General features: G+C 53.4%; 6 protein-coding genes across 6 annotated transcripts; 4 read left to right on the top strand and 2 right to left on the bottom strand.

Annotated features, from left to right (window-relative positions):
• Positions 1-4,838: 4,838 nt before the first annotated feature.
• On the top strand, positions 4,839-5,499 carry PHACADRAFT_102800 (uncharacterized protein; the record flags this gene model as incomplete). The annotated part of the gene is made up of 2 exons (XM_007399763.1): positions 4,839-4,961; positions 5,020-5,499. Coding segments are annotated over 2 exons (603 nt in total), but the record flags the coding sequence as incomplete, so codon positions are not given.
• Positions 5,500-6,210: 711 nt separating this feature from the next.
• On the top strand, positions 6,211-8,552 carry PHACADRAFT_31819 (uncharacterized protein; the record flags this gene model as incomplete). The annotated part of the gene is made up of 2 exons (XM_007399215.1): positions 6,211-6,751; positions 6,811-8,552. The coding sequence occupies 2 exons, from the start codon at positions 6,211-6,213 to the stop codon at positions 8,550-8,552; spliced, it is 2,283 nt and encodes a 760-aa protein (XP_007399277.1).
• A 272-nt stretch (positions 8,553-8,824) lies between these two features.
• PHACADRAFT_187402 (uncharacterized protein) lies at positions 8,825-12,331 on the bottom strand. Its single transcript, XM_007399762.1, has 8 exons — positions 12,054-12,331; positions 11,927-12,002; positions 11,780-11,875; positions 11,076-11,732; positions 10,925-11,025; positions 10,689-10,876; positions 9,527-10,631; positions 8,825-9,470 (listed from the first exon to the last, which is right to left on the bottom strand). Exons 1-8 carry the CDS (start codon positions 12,123-12,125, stop codon positions 9,027-9,029), a joined length of 2,739 nt encoding a protein of 912 aa, XP_007399824.1. The 5' UTR covers positions 12,126-12,331; the 3' UTR covers positions 8,825-9,026.
• A 755-nt stretch (positions 12,332-13,086) lies between these two features.
• PHACADRAFT_150961 (uncharacterized protein) lies at positions 13,087-14,801 on the top strand. Its single transcript, XM_007399761.1, has 3 exons — positions 13,087-13,376; positions 13,426-13,595; positions 13,651-14,801. Exons 1-3 carry the CDS (start codon positions 13,167-13,169, stop codon positions 14,558-14,560), a joined length of 1,290 nt encoding a protein of 429 aa, XP_007399823.1. The 5' UTR covers positions 13,087-13,166; the 3' UTR covers positions 14,561-14,801.
• A 102-nt stretch (positions 14,802-14,903) lies between these two features.
• On the bottom strand, positions 14,904-16,238 carry PHACADRAFT_262489 (uncharacterized protein). Its single transcript, XM_007399760.1, has 3 exons — positions 15,693-16,238; positions 15,462-15,635; positions 14,904-15,405 (listed from the first exon to the last, which is right to left on the bottom strand). Exons 1-3 carry the CDS (start codon positions 16,203-16,205, stop codon positions 14,998-15,000), a joined length of 1,095 nt encoding a protein of 364 aa, XP_007399822.1. The 5' UTR covers positions 16,206-16,238; the 3' UTR covers positions 14,904-14,997.
• A 4,005-nt stretch (positions 16,239-20,243) lies between these two features.
• PHACADRAFT_262488 (uncharacterized protein) lies at positions 20,244-20,569 on the top strand. The gene has a single exon (XM_007399759.1). It carries the CDS (start codon positions 20,322-20,324, stop codon positions 20,478-20,480), a length of 159 nt encoding a protein of 52 aa, XP_007399821.1. The 5' UTR covers positions 20,244-20,321; the 3' UTR covers positions 20,481-20,569.
• Positions 20,570-23,217: the final 2,648 nt, after the last annotated feature.

Below are 23,217 nucleotides of genomic sequence, written 5' to 3'. Positions count from 1 at the left end.
CTGTAGCCCGTGTTCACTGGCGTTCGTTGCTTACCAAGAAATTTTTGCTGTATGCGCAAAGGATCATACCAACAGACCATAATGGCGGCACCGCTGCGGCAACGCGTCGAACCGTGCGAATTGTGCCAGATATGGCTATGCCATTGTGGCGCTCGCCTTCAAAGTCCGATCGGATGCTCGCTTGATTATATTCCCGGTTCTTGTGACGCTCTGGCTTCTCTTAGTCTTCCCCTGTTGGGACTTTATTTTGTTTTGTTTTATTTCATCGATTTTAATGTTTGTTCTTCTCCATCAAAGAGCCATGCCATGATTAGACACAGAAGAAGAGATCCCCGAGAGAGGCTCAGTCCGAGTCCCTCAACAATGTTTACCGTCAGTCCGGCTGAATACCTCCTCGGAATCAGCTCGAACGAGATTGAGCAGACCTACAGCCGCTTTACTGGAAGGTCGCCCGGGGTAAAAGCAAGTATTTGTCGTAGCTGTCTCGAAGCTACTAGTACGAGACAGCTCAAGTCAATGAGCTGATCGTGGATTGGCGACAGCTTACATAGACATGTTCTTGGCACGCGTGCATGTGCGTGCGTGTGCTGAACAATAGCCTAGCAATGTGCGGTCCCAGCTAGGGCTCATCTGTTCCGGGCTCAAGCTGGTAAAGGAGGCGAGCTCGGCTTCAAGCCCGAGCCCTACCCGAACCCCGAGCATCCGAGTCACCCACGCCGTGCCCAAGCCGTAAGCTCAGTCACGTTTTGCGTATTCTAAATGTCGAGTCTGTGCTCAATATACCACAGCCCGGCACTTGCGCAATCGACGCCACCGGCTGGCGGTGACGAAGGCCACGAGTAGACGTTTACGACGGATGCCGAGCGTCCAGTGCGGCAGCTCGCAGCTGCGCGTAGGTAGGGATTATTAACCCAGCCGGCGAATGATTCGCGCTCCCACGCGCCTGAGGGGTTTTTTTTTTACAGGGTGGTGAAGCACCATATGATCAAGAAGCAGCCATAGAGTGGGTACGATCAAGTCCGGGCTTCGGGTATGCCAAGGTCGGGCTCAGTTCGATAACTTCCGCTCGCTGTCTCTGAGCCCCGTCTCCTGCGTCAATCGTAAACTCTCCTCCGCTGGCTGTGGCGTATCGAGGTCTTCGAGTGTCTGTATGAGGTCCGGTGTGAATTCAACGACATCTTGTTGGCTCATGACCTTTGAGACTCTCCGAATAAGGCACGGCACAAATGTGACTACAACTCGCTGATGACCACTACTCTACCACTTGTCACTGTACTAAGCGTACAGCACGATGGGTCACTCTACTACCTGCACATCTCTGGTTCACTCTCCCCCTCTGGCCATGCACTATGCCGGCTTTTCAAAAACTAATCATTGGCAAAAAAGGTAGGTGCAAATTCTCACGATATATTGCACCCAGGATGTTCTTACCGCAATATCAAACTTTATGTCACAATATATTGTGGCATTTCTGTCCTGTCTTATTTTGCCGGTGGCCGTAGGTGAATACTCGAGTTACACTGTGCCCCACGCTACTTGGCTGCCTGTAAAACCCTGCTCGAGTTGTATTACCAGCTGTTGTGAATAAGATCGCACAGGCGGGGGATTCACGAGTAATCAAAGATAAATTCTAAGAATATTACTACATGTTCTTTTTTATATTTACTATTTCCTAATCTACTCAGTCAGATACAATGTTCATTAGCAAGTTGAGACTCAGGAAAACGTAGCGGGGAACGAACCGTCATATCTAAAACGGGCATACGATAACTAAAATAGACATGACCGCTGATGCGCGTCGTGTCGGTATCTCGGTGCGGCGCGGCTGATGCGCATCCGGCGGATCAGCGCGCCTCGTGCCTCGAGTATCACAACACCAGCTGAACTTGTTCAAAGAAGACATAGCCCGGCGCTGGGTGCAATTCATGCAATGGTTTAAAAGGTGACCCGGCACACTCAGAAACAGAGATACACTGAGCGTCAAAAGTAAATGAACACCCACTCGACTCTCTCGTTCTCTGTGACCCCTAAGTTTTAAATGCCAGAAATATTTGTGCGAGATGTATCATACATAAAAATAGTAGATATGAGATTTCAAACGCTTTTAGCAGATTGCAAGAATGTTATGAAAGGATGACATCTCAACTCACACTCAAGCTGGCACTTCTGACGGAAGTTTGGCTATGCTCTGCCAAAATACCACGGCCTATGCACCCAAATTTTTTTGTAGGATGCCTCACCCCTTGTTCCTAGTAACCAGGGCTATCCATAAGGGCATGCTCACCAGAGCTTCCCAGCTAATAATGGATCTTGGCAGCATTCTTCCTGTCACATTGCCTTCCACTGCTGACTCTTGGCTAGAGACTGAAGGTCCCTCTTTTCCACTTAATGAGTCAAACAGCCTTGCAACTGTTTAACAGAGTTGTGATCAGGACCTCAGGAGAAAGAAGGCAAAGTATACACACCTTCCTTGGTGGACTGCTTGCATGTTCCCTCTAAAGTGTGCTCCAGAACATTCTTCTACATAGAGGTGGGCACAATTCAGGCAACTATTCTACTCCTTAGGACAGTACACAAGAGATTGATAAATGTTTAGAAATATAATTGTGGGGATTCACAATGCCGGAATGCAATATACTTGACCGATGCTTTCTGGCTTGTCACTTCCCCAGATAATTGCCCCCTCTCAACCAAATCCATGCTCCCTAATGAGCTGTATTGAGTGGCAACTCTCTTCTGTGCTACTCCAAGTCATATTATGACTGTCTGAGTGGCGGGAAATGCACATGGACTTCTGGGAGAATATGTAACAGTAACACCCCCACTCCTCAAATTTCCAGAGCATGATTTCTTCCATGTAAAATACCTGAAAGGCTCTCTAAAATTTTCTTGAGCAAGTTAGACTCCAAGGATAATTGTCAAAGAGCCTGACAGGTTGTGGTACAGATATTACATCTAAACCCGCATTATATATGCAAAAGTTGCTCTAGAAACTGGCTATATTGCACAATTTTTGCTAATTAATGTATTACGATTTTCCATGAATATACAAGCCAAGACCTTGTAGAATGTACACAAATATAAGCTTAAGAGCAGCTTGGAGACTCATGCTGCAATAGTGGCTGGATCTCGAGCGGCGTGGGTGTTCATTTAATTTTGACGCCCAGTGTATATACCGGGGCATCCTACACTCGCATCCTAGTCATATTATTACCAAACATTTTAGTCTTTATTTTATGATTTTTCTTAGAATCTTGTTGAGTCACTCAGGCTGCGAACCGTATGCTGAGTGAAGCATTAATGCTTTCATTGGACGACGAGACCGGTATCGCTCTTACTAATACGCAATCGTGACACACACATGCGAGTACTTGCTGGGCTTTCGTTTGCACACCTCTCGTATATGCGATACCGCCCCTCCTTGACTATCTCTCGTCTGTCGCTGTCAGAAACAGTGGGCGGGCATGGGCGCGTATGGAGTCCCGCGAGCGATGAGCGCCTCCGACTAAGCTCACGTGAGCGCGCCTCGGCGAGCAGTCGCGACTGCCGAAGCCGTCGTTCCGTTCCTCCCTACGTCCTCCATGTCCCCTAACATGGTCTCAGCAGATCCGCACACATCCATGCCTATTCCCTAGGTCTCAGTGTTGCGACCTTGCACGACCCCTCGGACTCCATTTGCATCCTGGCTGCTCCCTGGGTTCACGTCGAAGCCTATTCGTGCACTGTGCACACCTGGCGGGACGAGGGCGGAAGACAGTCTGAAGATAGTGTGGCTTGTGAGGAGAGATCTATGTGCCAGTATGCGGAGAGCATCTGATGAAGTGCCCCCTAGTCAGATGGCGAATACGCAACGGCAACTCCGGGCAGATGGCCCGTGGGTCGGACGAGCAAAACCTCGCGACGAATGCGCTTGCGAGAGGCGCGTACTCATGTTATTTCTGATTAGCTTACTTTGACGATTGGCCTCTGGTTCAGATTGATCCGTGCTACTTCTGAAGTCAGTCGCGCTCGCTCGTATCCTCAGGGTCGCTTCACTCTGCCTGTCTTACAAACAAGTCTAGTGCAGAAGTACTTCGTTTCCCGTCGATATATCGGTGCGTCATGTACACTTAAGATATATGCATACCATACATAACTACTTCGCCTCAAATTCCAGACTTCGACGCCTCAAAAATATACAGACCGCATACTTCATTATGCTGTGACTCTCAGATTGCGCAGAAGGACTGGGAGGAGCATCGGGGGTACGAATTCGCTAGACGTTCGGGTACAGTCGGTACTGATAGTCTGCTAGGTCGTGATGGCATTATAGTAAGGATGAAATACCTATTCCCGCGCCGGTTACATTTATTCCGTGTCCACTGAATGAAAGCCGCTGTATCATGTCATGCCAGACTTGTCACTGCTCACGCCTTCGCCTTTTCTGCCAAGCTCGACAAAGTACTAAGATGTTGGCGGCCAGCGCTGTCTACTGATGTGCGCTTGCCTCGATGCTTCAAATCATAACCAGTTTATCGCTAGAAGGCCAGTGTGCTGCTCTCAGTGGCGTTCTGCTCACCTGGAGGAGATCGAATCACATGTTCATTTATCGAGCGTGGGAGCTTCCGAGGATTTGCAGGGTCCACACGTAAGTGGACGCCGACTCGTGCTGTGCATGGCGGCTCTCTTCCACAACCACCACCTTTGCCCCGCTACGCCTTTTCTGTCTAGATCTTAAAGTCGATGCCGACTTCGTTGAAGCTATTCGGGATACGCCGAGGAATGAATCGGACAAGAGATGCAGTAAACACGGTGCGCCAGCTATATGCCTTGTCTCGTCGATACCGCCTAATCTCAGGATGTCACAGAAGTCACCTGGCGAGACACTCTCTGGTTGGGCGGGCATCGAGGACCACCTCATGACCAACGATATTGGAGAGATGGAAGACTACGCCGATGACATTGACACCCTGCTTGTTTTCGTGAGTACTCTCGCTCCCGCGTGCATTGGGTGCTGACCTACCTTGCTCGAACGACCAGGCCGGTCTGTTTTCGGCCATCCTCACTGCATTCCTTGTCCAAACCTATCCCATGCTTCAAGTTGACAACACGGACACGACCAACCAACTCCTCGCCATTGGTGTAGCTACGCAGCTGCGCACTGCCGGCACGATCATCACCGACACCCTGAACCAGACCCTTGCGACATTCTCCGATGCGCTCTCCGCACCATTCTTACCTTCCGCCGCTGTCCGCTGGATCAACGTCTTGTTTTTCCTCAGTCTCATCTTCAGCCTCGCCGCTGCTCTGTTCAGCATCCTGGCCAAGCAGTGGATCCGCGAATACCTCAAGTGGAACTCGCCGCTCGCTCTGCCACGCGAGAACGTCCTCGTCCGTCAGCTCCGCATCGAGGCCTGGGAGGACTGGCAAGTGTCGGCCGTTCTCTCGTCCATTCCCATCCTCCTCGAGTTCGCTATGATTCTCTTCCTCGCCGGTGTCGTCATCCTTCTGTGGACCCTCGACGACGTTGTGGCTCGCGTGATCACCGTCTTCGTCTCGCTCTTCCTAGGCGCCTTAGCCGCATTCACGGTCTTGCCGATATTCTCGAGGCGCTGCCCATACAGGTCTCCGACTGCATGGGCATGCTTTCTCACGGCCCACCTTCTCTCAGCTCCTTTCCACTATGTCTTCCGCTGGATAACTATTTATGCGAAGAACATATCGAAGACTGTGAGGTACCGATGGTGGGTCCGCGGCGGTGGGCCTTTTATGCGGCGCATTTGGTACGTCATTACTACCAAGGATGCGAGCCCTTTTTGGGCCACGAGCTGGCGAGTAGATTGGCCTCCCGTAGCACAGACTTGGAGAGACCGAGATCTGGAGATCCGCAAATGTGCGGCTGTCCTGAACGAACAATATCGATGGTCGTCTAAGCCACCGGACATTCTTCTGGCGGCACAAAGCGAGCTTGCTAGCGAGGGCAATCCTCCGCATAAGAGCGGGGCACCGACGAAGGCGCTTCCCTTGGACCCCCCTTTCCATATTTCAGGCACGCTTCTGACCCATATTGCCGAAGTCTCTTACCTCCTGCGAGCTCTGGCCTGGGTGAAGCAGTCGTCACAGAGCGACGAAGTTGCAAATTACATCCACGAGTGCGCACAGCAAATCCACTCTGATGTTCTACCTCCCGCTCAATTTGGTGATGGATATGATTGGCGCAACGGGATCCGAATGGTGACGAACTGGTGTATCTCTCAGTCTATTGAGAAGCGCAGTCCGAGAACGCCGGAGCTGGTGCTACTCTCCGAACGGGCCACTATTGCCGATGGCGAGCTTCAAGTCGCCTCAGCGTTGCGAAAAAGATTGAATATCCGTGTGGTGGAACAGAGAGGTGCAACTCGCCTATACGTTCCATGCACATCAGCTACACTTTTTCAGAAGGCTGTCTCTCCCGAGATCTCAGCGCTGGCCTCCATTTTCGCGCTAGTCCTCAAGGTTGAATGCGAGCACTTTTCCGAGCATGCGGCCGAAGTGTCTCTACGCACGAATCGGCGACGCCTAGCCAGGATACGGGCCATCGAAGCTTTTAGTCTATGCCGGAGGCTTCCAGTACAGTTGGAAGACGCGGATGTATGGAGCAGCTTCATGGCAGCTACAGGGCGTGACGTTGACACGAACAGACTCATCTTCCCACAAATCTCTGCAGACGTCCTATCGCTGGTCCAGCGCATTGGTCGCCGGGTGCAGTGGAACTCGGAGCACCAAGGACTTAGTAAGTTTAAGATTATTCAGTGCGTTATGTACGCTAGAGTATTAATGCACCATTGTAAGCATTTGATCTGCAGGGCGAGACTACAGCCGCTGATTACGGGACTATTCTGTGTCACCTTCCCATCAATTCCGGTGACAGCATGGTAAGAGACCACCTCGACATATTTGTCTTCTCTTCCATCCAATGGTTTCAAGATTCTTCGATTTATGACGTGCCGCCAGCTACAGTTGCCACCATACTCCATAAGATGGTCAGTGCAGCCAATTTGATCTCGCGACATGGCCGACGCGACACCCGCGGATCCATCGGAGCTGACGACGAGGGATGGATACGAGCGATACGACGCGCGACCGAGAATATCTCATCTTATGCTACTCTACTCCTACAACTTCTCCATGCATTTGAGATATCCTACCGCAAGGATGTCCTTGTTGGAAATAAAAAGTGGATCAGAAGAGAGCTACATCTGGCACTCGACCATGCGCACCAGCACGCACACTGTGAACTGTTGGGGTGCCTATGGAAACACCATCATGGTATTTGCAGCTCTCTCTTCTTCTTCGACAACTGCCCTCTGCTCTATAAACAAGCGAGCAGACCCGGTAAACCCAGCCCTGGTGACTACCTATTCCCGCGGGCTGCTGCTACATCTGACATCCCCGTCGCCTGCGCACTTCCCGTATCGTTATCTCAATTTGACGATCAAGCCACCCGCTCAAAAGACACACTTCAGTCCATCAAGCAATCTGCACCAGCTGGTTCAGTAGCCGACATAAACCATGACAAGCAAAAAGGGTCGAACTGGTACATCTCTGTTACCAGTCATCCTTCTCACCCCAGTGGACTGCGCGCGTCCTCCTCGTTATCTGCGGCGGATGTAAACTCTGCAGGAGGGCTCGAGAACGTGGTTTTCAGTAGGGGTAGCGTTGACGCGTACAAGTGTGACGGTCGCAGCGTGGCCGATAACAACCCTGAAGACTACGTCGAGTCAAGCCCTGCGCCGCATGACTTGAATGTCCTTTCGTCCCCTACTTCTTCTATCCCTTTCTTCGAGTCGATTCCGTTCGTGAATACTCAACACGGGATGTCCGACCCCACGCCGAATGAGGAGTCTGTGGCGCACCAGATACCCCTCGGTCGAGATCTCATCGCAGAGGATGTTCGTCGTTTCGAAGCTCGAGCGGAGGCAAGGGAGAGCGTTCTTCCGAGCCCACCTGCAGCGACCCCGTCTCTAGAAGGCGAAGCGTCCTGCGAGCGAGATGGGGAGAATCATGAGGGTAGGGCCACAGATGAGACCGCCGACGGCAGTGACTACGAGGCAGTCGAAGGAAGAAAAAGCCATTTCGTCCTGAGCGAGTCGGCCGTACACGAGATCGCCGATGATGGCCCACCATATCCTGCTGGGGCGCGCCCGTTGCACGACCAGTCACCTTCCTCGCGCCGCGACGTTTCATCCGGCTCGACCGAGTCGTTGCATCCGGGTGGCAGCAGATCTAGTCCAAAGCTGATAAGCAACGGCCGCGAAATGATGGACACATCACACGATGCACCTACCGGTGATATCGCCATCGCTCCCAGCGACCTTTTCCCCAGAGACGGAGTCGCTGAAGCTCACCAACCCGACGGCCCTCTCCATCCGCGAGCAGCACTTCTATTCCAGGGCAATAATGGAGTCATCGCAGGGCAGCCAGCGGAGGAGTTTGAGCTAGCTCTGCGAGAGAACGAGAGGAACATGGGCGAGCACGTTGGAGAGCAAGACGGGGTCGAGAGTAGGCAAGCTGAAACGCGTCTCTGCAGGTAATAGACGTGATAGGATGGGACTCTGCGTACATCATGTAAGCCTCTTTGGAGATTTAGGTTCAGTATCTTATACCCACTTGTGAGCGCCGAGTACTCCAGGAGCTGTCCTTCGGACTGTACGCCTGGACCAAGAGGCGCGTTGATATCTGGATAACCAAGATGGAGTGAGGGTCGTGAAACGCGCGCGATCTAGAAGGAAAAAAACAGGAGTTTTGATTCACCATTTACCATCATACATGCAATAGATAGCTATTGCAACGTCGTAAGAAGGCTGATGTAGGCGACAAACAAAATGACATTGGATGCAGGAGATCGTGGTGGTACAACAAGTAGACGACGGACAGGAAGAAAGATGCAGTATGTGTGGGGAATGCTGTGATTATGTATGCAGCTGGGGTATCCGAATCGTGGGAGGTCGTAACAGGTCGTGAAAAGGTGCAGATGCAAAACCAGAACAATAAACGCGCAAAACCGCTTAATCCACGCCAGCGTCGGCCGCCTGAAGGACGACGATGCTTGTCTTGCTGCCGGTCACGATGAACGCCGCCGCGACGTCGCCAACGGTCTTCTTCACCTCCGTCGCAATGCCACCATGTTCATCCATGAGGCCCTTCAGCTCCACATGGTGGTTCTCGGCCGCGAGCCGCCGCGAGCGCCCGGCAACGGCGAGCAGTCGGCTTCGGCGCTTGGAGGTGCCGTCCTCGAGCGCCGCAGCACGGTCAACGACTGCGCGCAGCGGGCTGTGCGTCTCGACCTCATGCCATTCGATCCGGGCTAGCGCGGCGATCACGACGCTGTCGAGGCTCTCTGTCCCGGACGGGGCGGCGTAGCGCTGCCAGACGATATTGTCGGCCGTCTCGGACTGCAGGCGCGTCTGGGTCGTGGCGTGACCGTAGACAGTATCTGGGATTCCGCTCGTCTGATAAATGATGAAGTTCAGGAAAACGTCGAAATAAGGAGCCAAAGGCCACTTACCGACTGGATAGTCAATGAATTCTGTTGGGCGTACGCCTCGCCCTGAGACATCCCAGACGTCTTGATGGTGGAAGACTGCTGCAGCTCGGGCAGGTCTACCCTCGAGAAGCGGACAACAGTCGCGCTCACGCGAGGATGCGCACAGAGCTGAACAACAAATTCCAGTGCAAGTCGGTCGTCGGGTCCGCCGAAGAAAGGCAAGAAGAGATGCCATCGGTCGCCCGTGCCGGAAGCGCCTGTCGTGACCTTGGGCATCTCGCCAGGGATCGACTGGTCAACGTAGAGAGCGACGTCGGCGACACTTTGTGCGAAGACACTGCGAACAAAGTGGGAATGGAGCGTCGAGGCGGAATGTCCGGGATTAGGCGCCGTGCGGAACATGCTCTCGAACGGGCTGGCGGCCTGGACGCGCGGTGTGCCTGGTGCAGAGGGTGTCGGCGATGCAGTCTCGTTAGTGTCGTGGTGCGGCGGGAGCCAGGGCAGGAGTACAAGCTGGGCGCCGTTTCGGCCTGTGACCTCGGCGACGCTGGACGCAAGGTCATCGTACGAGACGATGGCGAGCGAAGTGGAGACCGCCATACCGTTCAGCTCTCCAAACGCACGGAAGATGCAAAGCATAGGGTCGGTGTAGATGAGCGAGTCCCAGGCAGAAGACTTCATGACCGCAGAGGTACGGTCGGAGAGCTCGATGAGACGAAGTGCCTCAATACACACGTCAGAGCTGGTATCCGTATTCTCCTTGGCCAAGACCTGTGGTGGCGGTTGCATGAACTGTGCCAGGGCCATCATGCCCGGAAGGTGCTCCGGCTTGTCCAGCACGACGGTGAACCGCGTCTTCCAAGGTTCAAGCGGTTTCCGTCGACTGCTGTCCCTACTTCGGGACTCAGAAATAGGCTTCGCACGTTCCCTGTCTCCTCCGGAAATGTTGTTGAAGCTGGCGCCGGTTGGTGAGACACGGACTCGCATTTTGGGTGGATATAGAAGCACGACTGCCGGAGTAGTCATGAACGTTAAGAGCAAAGCCTCTAAAACGAACATGGAGAAGACGCGCTGGGAGAGGATTCCCGCATTTAATCCGACATTGAGAACGATAAGCTCGACGAGGCTAGCAGCTGTGGTCAGACCATATGATAGAAAGCGCAACATTGAGGGGCGCACTTACCCCTTGCAACTCATCAAAGATCCGATCGTACTTGCCTCACGCCAACTGAAGCCAGAGAAGCGTGCAGCAACAGTGCAGCCACCGAACTTGCCTGAGTAAGACAGTGCACAGATGGCAACGGTATAAGCCCAAGTAATACCATTGTCCAGCAGTCCGAGATTGGTTGAGAGACCTGATAGAGTGAAGTACTGCCGGAATATGAATTGACTGCAGATGTAAACAAATATGGCACCCACCAAGGGCAGGAAAATAATAGAGACCATGTCTTCTAACTTCTCTGTGAGAGCAATAGCAAGGCCGCCTTCGCGAGGGACTATAACTCCAGCCAAGAACGCACCTGGGGACATTGTCAGGAGCCGATTTGTGGGAAGCTGTATATATGCGCACCAAAGATAGCGTGTACTCCTATGATATCTGTCATGAATGCAGAGCCGAACAGAATGATGATCGTAACAGTCATGAAGAACATGGTAGGGCCGTTCTTAATGGATCCGGTGCGGTGCGCCAAGTATCGTAAAACATAGCGTACGGGGAACAGGAGCAGCAGGGTCCAGCCGAAACAAGTGAGTAGGATGTAGAGGGCCATGATACCTGCGCCACCGTTGACAAGCGCAACAGAAAGTGCCAAGAGGGTCCACCCGACGATATCATTTCCGATGCCAGCGGACAGAACTACGATGCCGACGGTTGTATCGAGAAGCTTCAGCTCCGTCAGGATGCGGCAAAGCACAGGGAAGGCTGTGATCGAGTAGGCAACACCAGTAAAGAGCATGAAGTTCGTGAACTTGACTGACTGATCGATGAAAGTGTGATATAGCGGCACAGAGAGCGCTGCGCCCAGGCCGAAGGGCAGAGACATACCAGCGAGCGCGACAGTGGCGGACAGCCGGGCATTGCGTTTAATGACGGCAGCATCGATCTCAAGGCCGACTAGGAACAGGAAGAGACAAAGGCCGATGTTGGCAACAAGAGACAAGTAGGGTATGGACTCGGATGGGAAGATGTGCTGCTGGAAGCCAGGAATGCGACCGAAGGCCGTGGGACCTGTACGACGTCAAAGAGAGGCTAGCGATAAACACGCAGAGACGCACCAAGTAGAATACCTGTGATGACCTCCGCAATAACCCTTGGCTGGCGTATCTTCCGCAAACCCAGCGACAGGAGCTGTGATGTGAGAACGATGACACCTGTGCAGATTGTGAATGCACCGTTTACGCCATGAAAAGAGAACGACGCACCAATTTGGATAATCCATAGCCTCAAGGGATCTTGCGTGTTGAATGCTGTTGGGTCCTGGCCGTTGAGGAGGCCACCCTACAAGAAAATGAGCGTCGAAATTGTTTGAAAGGATCGATAGGTGATGACCTGGCCCTGCGCCTCCCGCTTGAAGAGTGTCGCCTTCGCGAGATGTATGAGAGGTCCAGAAAGCTCGCGCATGGTGGTGGTCGTGAAAAGACCTGACAACAAAGCCTGGAAAGTTCTGATAGACTACGCGAAGTTCTCGGTCTTCGCGAACTTGCTATGGTTAGACTCATGTGACCCTTTCCAGCAAGCGTGACCAAGGAGCGGATGTCGCGAAAGAAAGTCGAGCTCCGCCGTTTGATCTTTGCTGGAGCACAGGAAGATGGAGGACAGAGACCACAGAACTGCTCAGGGTGAAAGCCAACATACACGGCGGTGATCATCTATGGGCGCTTATAAGCAGACGCCCATACGTCCTCAGGGTTTTCCGTTGCCCTGAGCATCCAGCACACGGTAATTTCCCGCATGGACTGCGCAGGGACGGCGAATATTCGACGACTTGGACCTTGCTGCTTGATGTGGCTTGTATGCGCGCAGGTGCCCCTTCTTCCACGCTGTTGTCTGAGTTGCCATTATCGCTCTACAAAAAGCTAAATACCAGTTCCTGTAGGTCGTGTGCTATTTTGAGTAGCGATATAACACAGCTAGCAACGGTGCCCTGATGCAGCACCCTTTATTCGATTTTTCCACGCTGCTCACGAGGCAGGTTGTCGCCATTTTTGCACCCGAACCAACGTCGTTATTGATGTCGATCCCACAGCGATGAGAGGCAGGTTACGATCGATACTCGCCCTGTTCCTGGATCTCGGTACAAAAGTTTTCTCCGATGAAAGGAACATACAAAGGCGTTGATGTCACCGATCGAGCCTTTGGTCCTCCAAAAGGGTCACGTCCCTTTGTTCGCGAAACAACGCACGAGCGGCCTCAAACACCCCTTCTCGGGGAACACGGGGGCTCTTGCCCTGCTGATTGCTATGATATGCACCGGCAGATCCCGTGTTCCTACGGCGGACGCGACGTGAACGCGTCCAAACGCGTCAGAAAGAGGACCGTTGGGAATAAACGAGCGGCTCCTTCCCCTACCTCTTAAAAGGACTGCCACCTGCCTCTTGTCCTACACAATCACAACCGCCCCGCTCTTCCAACACAATCTCCTCTCCTTCTCATAACCCAACTATGCCTAGCAAGACCAAGAAGAGGTCGCCAACACCTGTCGTATGGAATAACCCGGAGATGGCCTTCGCAGCGGATATCAGCCGGCAAGGCCCCAGGCTCACAATACCGGCCTTTGAAGCGGTCGAAGAACGAATGCTTTGGGCATACAGTGCTCGTGGCCTTGATCGCAAGGCGTTCGAACTAAAAGTGGTTGCGAAGAGACCGAAGCTAGTGAGTTGTGGCCCCACATAATCTATTGATGTCCTAACATATTGTCCAGAGACGGCACTGCTCTGTCTGTCGTCGAGACTGCAACGGTGACGACAAGACTCTGCAAAGGCACATACGGACACAGTCCCACCTGACGAACCTTGCCAATTGCCTGTGGGTAGAGTATGACAGTCTCTTGGGCGAAGATATCGTTGAGGTGTGCGACAGGTGTGGGGAGGGGTAAGTGCTTGAAACACTTGTTGGTGGGCCTTCAACTTACTTCCAATATCCGAAGAATCATGGGAACACGCGGAGACTCGCTACATCGACACCAGGTGGGTCCATGCAAGAAGAAGGATCTCGCCGATGGCAATGCAAAGATCGAGCGGCCCATACACCCTCTACCTCGATCGAAAGCCCCGTCCGTCCCGCCGCTGCAACCAGAGCCTCAGACTCTACACCACCAGCCTCCAGAGCCCGAGGACGACGAAGATGAGCAGCCGCCCCGCAAGATCGCTCGAAGGAGCATCGATACAGAAGTAGCGAGCGAACGGCGTTGTGCGAGATCGCAGTCCAAGAGTCTCGAAGATTCCTCTTCCAGCCTGCCGTCACTGACACCGACCCCAGAGCCTGAGCAGGCCTCTAGCTCTGACGAGAACGACGACGTCTCCGACAAGCAACACGAAGACTCACCGGCGCCAGCCCCGCCTCGCACATTCACCCCCTCACCTGCTCCCCTTCCCGGCCCCTCCACCCCGAGCCGGTCGCGCATCCAGTACGGCAGCACCCGGGTAGACTCGCCGCCGCCCGACGAGCCCTCAACGCTGTCACGGCGGTCCTCGGTGTCGTCCGGCAAGTCGTCCGAGGTCGAGCACGACGTCGGCGGCACGCCCCAGCGATCGTACCATCCGTTCGACATCGCGCCGTCTGACGAAGAGGGCAACCTCAAGCTGCTCGCCAGCGCCGCGAGCACGCGCGCCCCGCGCATACCGCCGTCGTCGCCATACGACCCGGACACATACGAGCCGCGCTGGCGCGCAGAGCCACCCGCGTCGCCGCTGGAGAAGCGTGCCATACGTAGGACGTTCTTCAACATGCGGCCGGCGCCGTTCGTGCTGCCGAGTCTATCGGCGATGCATTCACCAGCCGTTGTTCGGTGTCCTCGACGGACGCCATCGCCTCCACCTGCGGAGCACTACTGGTGACGACCCATCCTTATATACTACGTGTTTCTTGCTCGGTTCGCCGCGCGCGTCGGTACGCACGGGCCTTTATTTTTTTCTCTCTGTTTGCACGTCGTGGGTTGGTATTTGTTTTGTCTGTTTCCCGGCTTCTCGTCAAGGAATATCTGGCCACATCGCTTACTTTTATGTATCCTCTACATCATGCATACCCTATGTGTATCTGTATCACTCAACACTCACATTATCTCCAATGCACCTCTTTAGAAAGATTGCGATCTTGGGATGTCCCCCCTAGATATATGGCTTCATGAGACCCATATATATGGAGAGCAATGCGATTGAAGCAGAGTTAGCGCGCATATATAAACCCGTGAACAATTCTAATATCGTGTTAAAGTACTAGTGGATAAAGTATCGTACGCAAGCTCCGGTATCCGAACGATACAGTAACAATGCGACTAGAACGCGAACGCTTCGTACAAGGCGGGGCCAGACCACGTGGTACCATTCACAAACCCCCCACTGACGCTACCAATCCAACGATAGGTCGCGACGTCGGGGTCAGCGGTGAGAACGGTCTTGTGCATCACATCGACCTCCAGCTGTCCCTCGCCCTCTACCCTTGCGCTGATGTGAAACCCGGCAGGCTGGGCGGGCGGGAAGTTGTTGTCGGTGCCGGTCATACTGACAGCCATCCCCGAGCACGACGCCGTGAGCACCTCTCCGTTGCGAGATATGTAGCTGCTGACGTGCTCGGAGCCGTCGGGCGAGACGACGTAGAACCAAACGACGGCGAGTGGTCCGAGGCGCGCATGGCCCCAATACCAGGACTTGACGACGGTATCGACAGTACTAGGACCCCAGTTCTGTTCGCGCACGTTTAGGGGACGGTGAAATGAGCACTAATTATAGAAGTGCCTACCTGGTCATGATATCCAACGCCAGTGAAATTGACCTGAGTGCCGTTGATGACGATGTCGACGCTGGCATTCGCGTCCGGAAGCGCATTCGCCCAGCCGAACGGGGCCGTGCCGAGCACGAGAGGCTGTCCGGCGGAAGCTGTGGCAGGAGCGCACGGGAAGTGTGCTGGGCTTGTCTGGTAAAACACAGGGTGTGTGAGCCGAGGACGGGAGGCAAAGGAGGGCAGGCTTACGGATTCGAATGTAACCGTGCCTTGGACTCCCGTCTCAGGGGAGTCGATGACAACTCGGTAGGAAGACAGGTCAGGGGAGCCAACCCAGCTCCAGCCCGTCTCATTGAGCGTTCCGTTGCTGCCATTTCCCAACGTCGTGACCACCAGGCTGCTGCCTGCAGCCTCGCTGTTGAGGGAGGAGCCGTCTGGCAGGGTGATTCCTACGGACGCGTAGACCGCGGTCCCGATGTCCGGAATCCCGTCCCACAGCCCATTCGCGGTGGCGGCGAAGAAAACCAAGACGAGACTATAGTCAAGGTCTGCCGAGACGACGTCGAAGTACCACCAGTCGAAGCTGGAGCCGTTGATAGGCAGTACTTTCGGAGCGTCGAGACCCGATGTTCCAGAGGTGAGCTGAACGTTGCTCAGGCCTGTAGAGGGAGCACCGGAGATGATGTCCACTGATGCCCCGCTGTGCTGTGCGGTGGCGACAGCAAGGATCTGTAAGAGTAGAACAGGCCAAAGGAGGCGCATGTTGTGAATGACTGTAGGAAGGGGGCCGTTTGGAACGGTGGGGAGAGCTGATTTCGATTGCTCTTTTATATGTCTCGTGGCACGGTTTGTTTGGGAGATAGCCGTAACTAGAAGGACCTCGGCATTGCCTGTGGAAATACGACCATCCACGCCGAACGGCGTGATTATGGCCATCGGATAAAATTCTCTGCATAGCAGTTGATTGCCCTTAATTACGGGTTTCTAGTATTATCGTGGCACCAAATGAAAGACGGACTTACTTGAGACGGACCCAACGAGGTACGAAGGACAACTAGTCAGGGACATCGTCGCGCGGCGTAATTTGTCTTTGCTTCGGTGACTGGTCAAGAGGAAATAACGAGAGACCGCTCTGGCTCTCACAGAATAACGTTCATCATCAACGGAGTGACCTCTCGCTGTGACTCGAGGCTTTCCGCTAGGCATATGACTTCCAAATGTCCAAGATATGTCTTCCACGATGACCAGAAGTCAAACTCCTCAAACCAGTCCATCATAGAGTACGGGTCTTGCATCGGTACGCTAGAAAGCGAGATTAGCTCAAGCTTTTTGAGTATGATGTTCAAGTGGGAGAAGTAGCGCACATCACACCCGCCGCAGTGGCCGCACTCGGACTCAGGTTCATCAACTTCCTGTCGCTCATTTCTCCGAGCGTCCGTCGGAGTCGTTACTATTATGACGAAGGGGACCTGCCGTGAGAATTTCTCGGCCCGCAGAGAAGCATCTTCACGACAACGAGGCATCTCGTAGAAAAGATGTAAGCGGGTACTTGGTGGTTCCGTGACACGAGGCACCTCCGGTGTACGTAAACTATCAAGGCTCGGATAACAAGAAACCTGTGTATCGTAGGCCTTTTCTGGCTTTCTCGAATGCGTTTCTCTCTACCCCAGGAAGAGTTCAAAGCTTGATCATTTCTGAGCCTTTTAAATACTCAGTTGGCGTGTAACAAAAAGAAATGGGATGCAGTAGGTCTTACCTCCTTTTAGAGCGCAGTGGAGCTCTGGGCAGCACACAGCCATTTGCATAGTGATATGTGCCAGATCAAGGCTCCTCCACGACGAGGTGCGCCTATGCGCCATACAAGAGCTGTCGATCTGCTCGCAGGTCTTCGAGTATACGAGGTGTGATCCCTTCAACTGGAACCATGCCGTTATACCTCTCCGGGGAATGCAATATCACAATGGTCAACGGAATGAAATTATAAGACATAGTAAGACAGCACTCTGATTTCAGTAAACACCAATCGTGCCCGTCTCACCTGAAGGTATGGAAGGGCTCGCGCTGTAAGCATGACAAGTGTCCAAATACGTGTAAATGGTCGACGGCCTTGAATCGATCACAGATGGCCGCGACGAAGCTGCCGGGCTCGTGCTCAGGGTCTGGGACTCGGACAGTGGGTCGTTTTTAGCGGCAGGAGGTAGAGAATTAAGGGCAGAGTAGTGGGCTCAGAGTAGACGGAAGCGATAGGGTTAAATGCGCCGAGGCAATCAGTATATGGACGTGCACACAAGAGGAACGGGACTGAGAGAGGCTGATCGCGCAGGGGTAGCCTGCGCGGCGAGGTCTGAGATGAGCGGACCTGTGATCAATGCGCGAGTCGTGTTGCGTATACGATGCAGCGATGAAGCTTCCCAGGCCGCAACGCTGAAAACTCCTACCAGGAGTAGACAATGGAGGGTCGAGATAAATAGCGGCAAGGCGCGGCACAAATTTCCGTCATGAGACTTCAGCTGCTATACTAGTGCGAGATTTAGCCAACCTAGAATCTTCGCTTCGCCAATCTTGATGTAACGAGGGGCACCAGACTCAAGGGCGTAATGGGGGTAAGGGAACGGCCGATGCAGGAGGAGCGGAGAGAGGGATGGGTGAAGATGGGATTCCTTGTTCTGTGGAGGCAAGATCTCGCGGCTTAGAGGTCGACATATTCTTTGAATCTTGCTGTGAGCGAGGCCTCAAGCGGGACATGACTGGTATTTGAAATGTGCTCGAGGCATTTGTTGACACAGGCGCAACGATGTGAGTAGGAGGCAGAGGAGGGTGGGAGGAACGTGATAAGCGGATGAAAAATTAGCACTTCTGTCTGGCCTGCTTCGCTGTCTTCTTGATTATTCTTGCCTGTGGTAGCATATATGAATGGGGCGTATCACGATGAGTCAATGACAAGTGAGGCAGACGGGATCGCTAGTGCGAAGATAACAACTTCTAGCGGACGAAGGGGCTCCTAATGCCCAATACTGCGCGAACACCGACATGGCACTGACAACAACGAGAGGTGCCAATTTAGGTGTTGCCAGGCTTCCATACTGCTTCATCGGTTTAGCGACACGCCCTTGCGTTTGGGATGAGCAACAAAAGACGCTGTAGCATGGGATATACACTCGCATTGAGACATAAGCGCGACCTAGATGCGATATTCACCTGTTCTGCTGCAGTCTCTCTTTATGTCAAGTCATGAAGTGATCCCTCGGTATGTATCCGTTGTGTGGCATGTCTTTAGGATATGAACAACCGTAAAGGCCAGAGCAGGATTCTGTCTATAGGTATATCGATATCAGCGTAAGTCGAAGTCTCAACGTACAAATCTTTACTGACACCTGCAAATTTGACGTCACGGATGTATTGCCAGCCATAGACGTTGAGGATACCTAGTAGTGTTCGGAGGCACATGCGTGAGGTTAGGAGACCTTATGTACTGGGGATTGGGAGTTTGGGCCTGGGAAAGCATTTTTTGCAAGTTCCATGCGGTCTGCCGTGGACGCGTCCCGGACTCCTGAGTCCTGTTGGAACGGGTACTGTGTCACTCCCAGGGTGATCGGACGAGGGTCCCAGACGCCGAAAAATGGGTCCAAGGCGCCCGCGACCCTTTCGACCCAAGGTCGACACGTGATGTTAACCCTAACCTTGCCGTCAAGGCCGAGCCGTGAGTGCGCTCTCGCTCGGACCATCTCCCACCTCGTCCTGTGCGTCCACCAGCCACTTGCGCTGCGCGGCCGCTGGTCGTCGGCCATCGCGGCCGGCAGACCTTGCTTTTCTCCAGCACCCGTCTCTCTTCTCCCCCAACTTCGCCCCCACTGCCTCGATCACTGAGCTCCGCCTTCATGAATGTCCCCCACGCTCACGACCACGACCGTTCCCCACGACTCACCGACGCCATGACCTACGACCGAAGCCCTTGGTGCCGACAAAAACAGCAGCCGAACAACCCAGTCTCAGCTGCTAGTGCGCGAGAGCGCACCGGAACTAGTGCTCACCAAAATTATGATTACATACCATTATAATCTCAGATTAAGCATATCTTAAGATTAATTATGGGGGTTTCCGTAATCATTCTCCTACTTGTACGCACGGCATATCATATGCGTACATATGCATATCGTAAATTATGCTGCCCGTATGTAATCTGTATGCTACATATGTTGGACCCCAGAAGGGCCGAGATTTCAGATACGGCGCGCACTACCCGCACGCTCAAGAATCGCACACCAACGCGCTCTGCGAGTCCGAGCACAGAAACAGCGTCAGCCCTCATGTAATGGGCATCGGAATTCTCCGGATGTCGACATACAGCGGGTCATGTCAGTGCGTCACGGGCGTTCCTCAAGAGGTAGAGGCCGAAGTTTACCTCTGCACCGGCTAAAATTGACCGTGCAAGAGCCAAGCTCATGAAGAAGTCCCTTGCGGGGAAGTGTTTGCTGCTAGCCTGTTCACAATGACGGCCGGGAACAGCATCGTGCGTCCCTCTTCCTCCCTCTCCCCACTGACTGCGCCTTAACCCGCCCCCTTTGACATTGCCGCAGGACATCGTCCGGAAGCTGCAGCACCGGGCGCACGGACCCCGCCGCGTGCGAGCTCAATCGGCTCTGCGGCAGGACACATCTCATCGCACCCGACAACGCCGGCGTCGTGCACAGCATGCCGTCGTCCACGAAGAGCTCCGGCAGCGGCAGCACGGCGTCCGCGCTCTCTATAAACCCCCGCTCGCGTCTGTGCATCTGCCGCCACTCTTTGACGCGCCGGCGAGGCGGTCACACCGACTCACACGCAAGCGTCGGCGCCGTGTACGAGCATCAGGACGTGCACCCGATCCACGTCTCGGACATGCACATCCTCGGCGGGGGCGCGTTCTTGTTCGACCTGTCCGGGCCGTGGCCGCTCCCGCTGCGCATCGGTGGCAAGCCCGACTTCCGGATACTACACGAAATTTCGGGGTACTTTGAGCCCGACCACTTCGGCGGTGAGGTGAGCGTGCAGATGTAGTGTGTCACCTTGAGAATGTGTTCAGTAATGTACAGCTGTGTCGGTGATTCGATGCTTAGCTACCTTAGTATTCTACCTTCGCCTCGGAGGCCCATCAGCAAAACCGCCAGCTCTTGGCGGCCGTCTTGGGCTTGAGGGGCCGTCTTGGGCTTGACACGGGTGTCTTGAAGCGTCTTGAGCTTAGCAGGCTGTCTTGGGAACTACCTTGGGCTGGAGTATGAGATAGTATGATATGCACTGAGCATTGGAGGTTATATATTGATTGGCCTGAAGTACTCTGTCGTATCCCTGCACACAGTATGTGAGGCAATGTGCTCGGAGTCTCGTCAATGCGTCTGCGAGCCGCGGGGACCCTTAAGCGCCAACTCCCTTCGGGCACTTAGAGTTGTCGGAAGCTCCCGGAGATGTTGACTTGTTGATTTGCCACGACTTCCCTTCTCCCTTCCAACAGTCACGTCCCTCTTCCGCGGTTGCACTCCACCATCGCTAACATAACATGGATCAGAAAGGATAAAGGGTGGTGTCGAGACACTTACAGGGCACAGACGCAAAGGGGAAAGGCCTGGACACAGGACGGGAACGATACAGTGAGCACGTTTGTATCAGGGAAAGGCTATGTACTCGGCAAACCACAACCAATGACAAGATGACCGGAATATAGCGCGTTTTGCCACGCGCAGCGCGTTCCGTGCAAGGGTCTACAACCGTCATCAAATACGCCCAGCAGCTCGACTGATCAAGTAGCCGTAGTGGACGTGATCACACTCCAGGACATCAGAAGATGTCGTCCCCGCCGACCAGGCTGACTCACTGAGGACCAAGCAGTGAAATCAACATGCTATAATCCTTAAATTTGATCTTTTCAGCATAGGAGGTGCGTTGTGCCACCGCCACCTGAGCTTCTCTCACTCCTAACAGTCGGTTTGTCCCAGACCATCTGGCCCACATGATGCTGTCCATCACAAAATCACAGCTCCGCCTCCACAAAGCCACGATCAGCTAGAAATTTGGTTTGCCTGAGCTTGTATCATTGGTACCTTCACAGACCTCCTTCCTGAAATTCTTGTAGAGCATGTCGGCATACGGTGTCGAAACATCCAGGACACAGGCGCCCTTTGGTAGGTTGCAGGCAGCCCAGTATGATTAGCCTGTGAAAGCGGGCGATGGCGACGGTGAGCATGGGCAGAAGGCCGCTGGGCGCTGCCCTCTGATTGGTGGAGCGGACAGACCATTGCGTGCCCGCACAAGCAGCACGTTCTGAATTACAACCGCTGTGGGCACCCTGTGGCCTTCTGTCCACGTATATGAAACACCAAGAACCCTGCAAAATGCGAAGGTCGTGAAGGTGGAGGAGCTCGTGCATTGGGTCGGATGAGGTACGTTCTCATTTGTACTCCGCCCACTGGCCGCTACTCTCACTGACACTTGAAGATCTCATGCCAGCCTTGAAACTTTGTACACCTGTGTTAAGCCACATGCAATCTGCCTTCATTGTAGTCATTGTCAAGTTAAGCAGGTAGTACACGTACACAGTCTTAGTAGAAGTATACAAATACAATTTGTAGCTGTTTTATATGAGTGTGATTGAGCCAATATGTCCGTCTTACCCATAAGCATGCCGCATTGAGCTTGTCTTGGTTGACTGTCTTGAGAGTCTTGGCCAAGACCAGGCGTCTTCCCAAGACAAACAACATAGCTTGGCTAACACCAGATGTCTTGGGGTCTTGGGCGTCTTGAGCATGTTATCCAAGACGCTCAAGACGCTCCCCAAGAGCTGGCGGTTTTGCTGATGCCGACACCGCCTGAATCTCATTACATATGATTAAATATGATTGTTTAAAATTAAATACGCGTAAGATTATGCATACCATAACTTACGGCGTCCGTATACGCTGTACGCAATTCTAATGCATACATATCCTCAAATTTCGTATGTAATCTTAATTGGTGAGCACTAGTAACCGGAACGGTAACGCAGTGCATCACGTGATATTCACGTGCCCGGCACGTCCGCACTCCGCAGCCAGCGACTTCCTCTTTTCCAAACGATGCCTACCTCAATTGCAATCTCGTCCCCTCCTGCATATACGGCTCTTATCGTCCAGTTATCTTCGATAGTCTCGACTACCTGTTGCGTAGGTGACGCTGACAAGTACAGTATTGAGAAATTTGAGAGATAAAATTGCTGCAATGCGACCTGGAGCTCTAGAGGTTCCTTAGCGACGTCGTCTCCGTCTCTGGAAGGTACTGGGGGAGTTTTGCCTTATAGTATGTGCGCTCGCATTACTCGTCATCAGATTATCTGTGCAACAACAGTTGAACAACAAGCATCGCTCCCGGAAGTTCAGCTGTCACAGTGAGTCTGCCAGGGCCATCAAGACTGCATCTAAATCGCATCTGACTGGAGAAGACTGAACTGTATGAATATAGGGGAGATGTTCTGCTCATGTGCGCCCATGATACAACTACGTATCACAGACGGCGTGAATACACTACGGAGCTTAGTATGCTTGATGATATCGACTCAGCATAGCATAGAAAATGGAATACAAGCAGCTGAACGTTTTTGGCCAAAGGTACACTAGTCTTACTTGGAGCCGCTCCACGTGCGGAAGCTACCCCCCGCTTTCTGCGCAAGCGTTCCGAAACGTACGCATGCATGCTCTCACTGTCTGCTTCTATCGTTGAATTCCGGGCATGATGAACACCGCTTCATGCAGCACAAGACGTCTCGCGG

The sequence above is a fragment of the Phanerochaete carnosa genome (assembly GCF_000300595.1).
Source record: "Phanerochaete carnosa HHB-10118-sp unplaced genomic scaffold PHACAscaffold_9, whole genome shotgun sequence".
Classification (NCBI taxonomy): domain Eukaryota; kingdom Fungi; phylum Basidiomycota; class Agaricomycetes; order Polyporales; family Phanerochaetaceae; genus Phanerochaete; species Phanerochaete carnosa.
The sequence above is the reverse complement of the archived record's forward strand: the minus strand, read 5'-3'. Positions and strand labels throughout refer to the sequence as shown.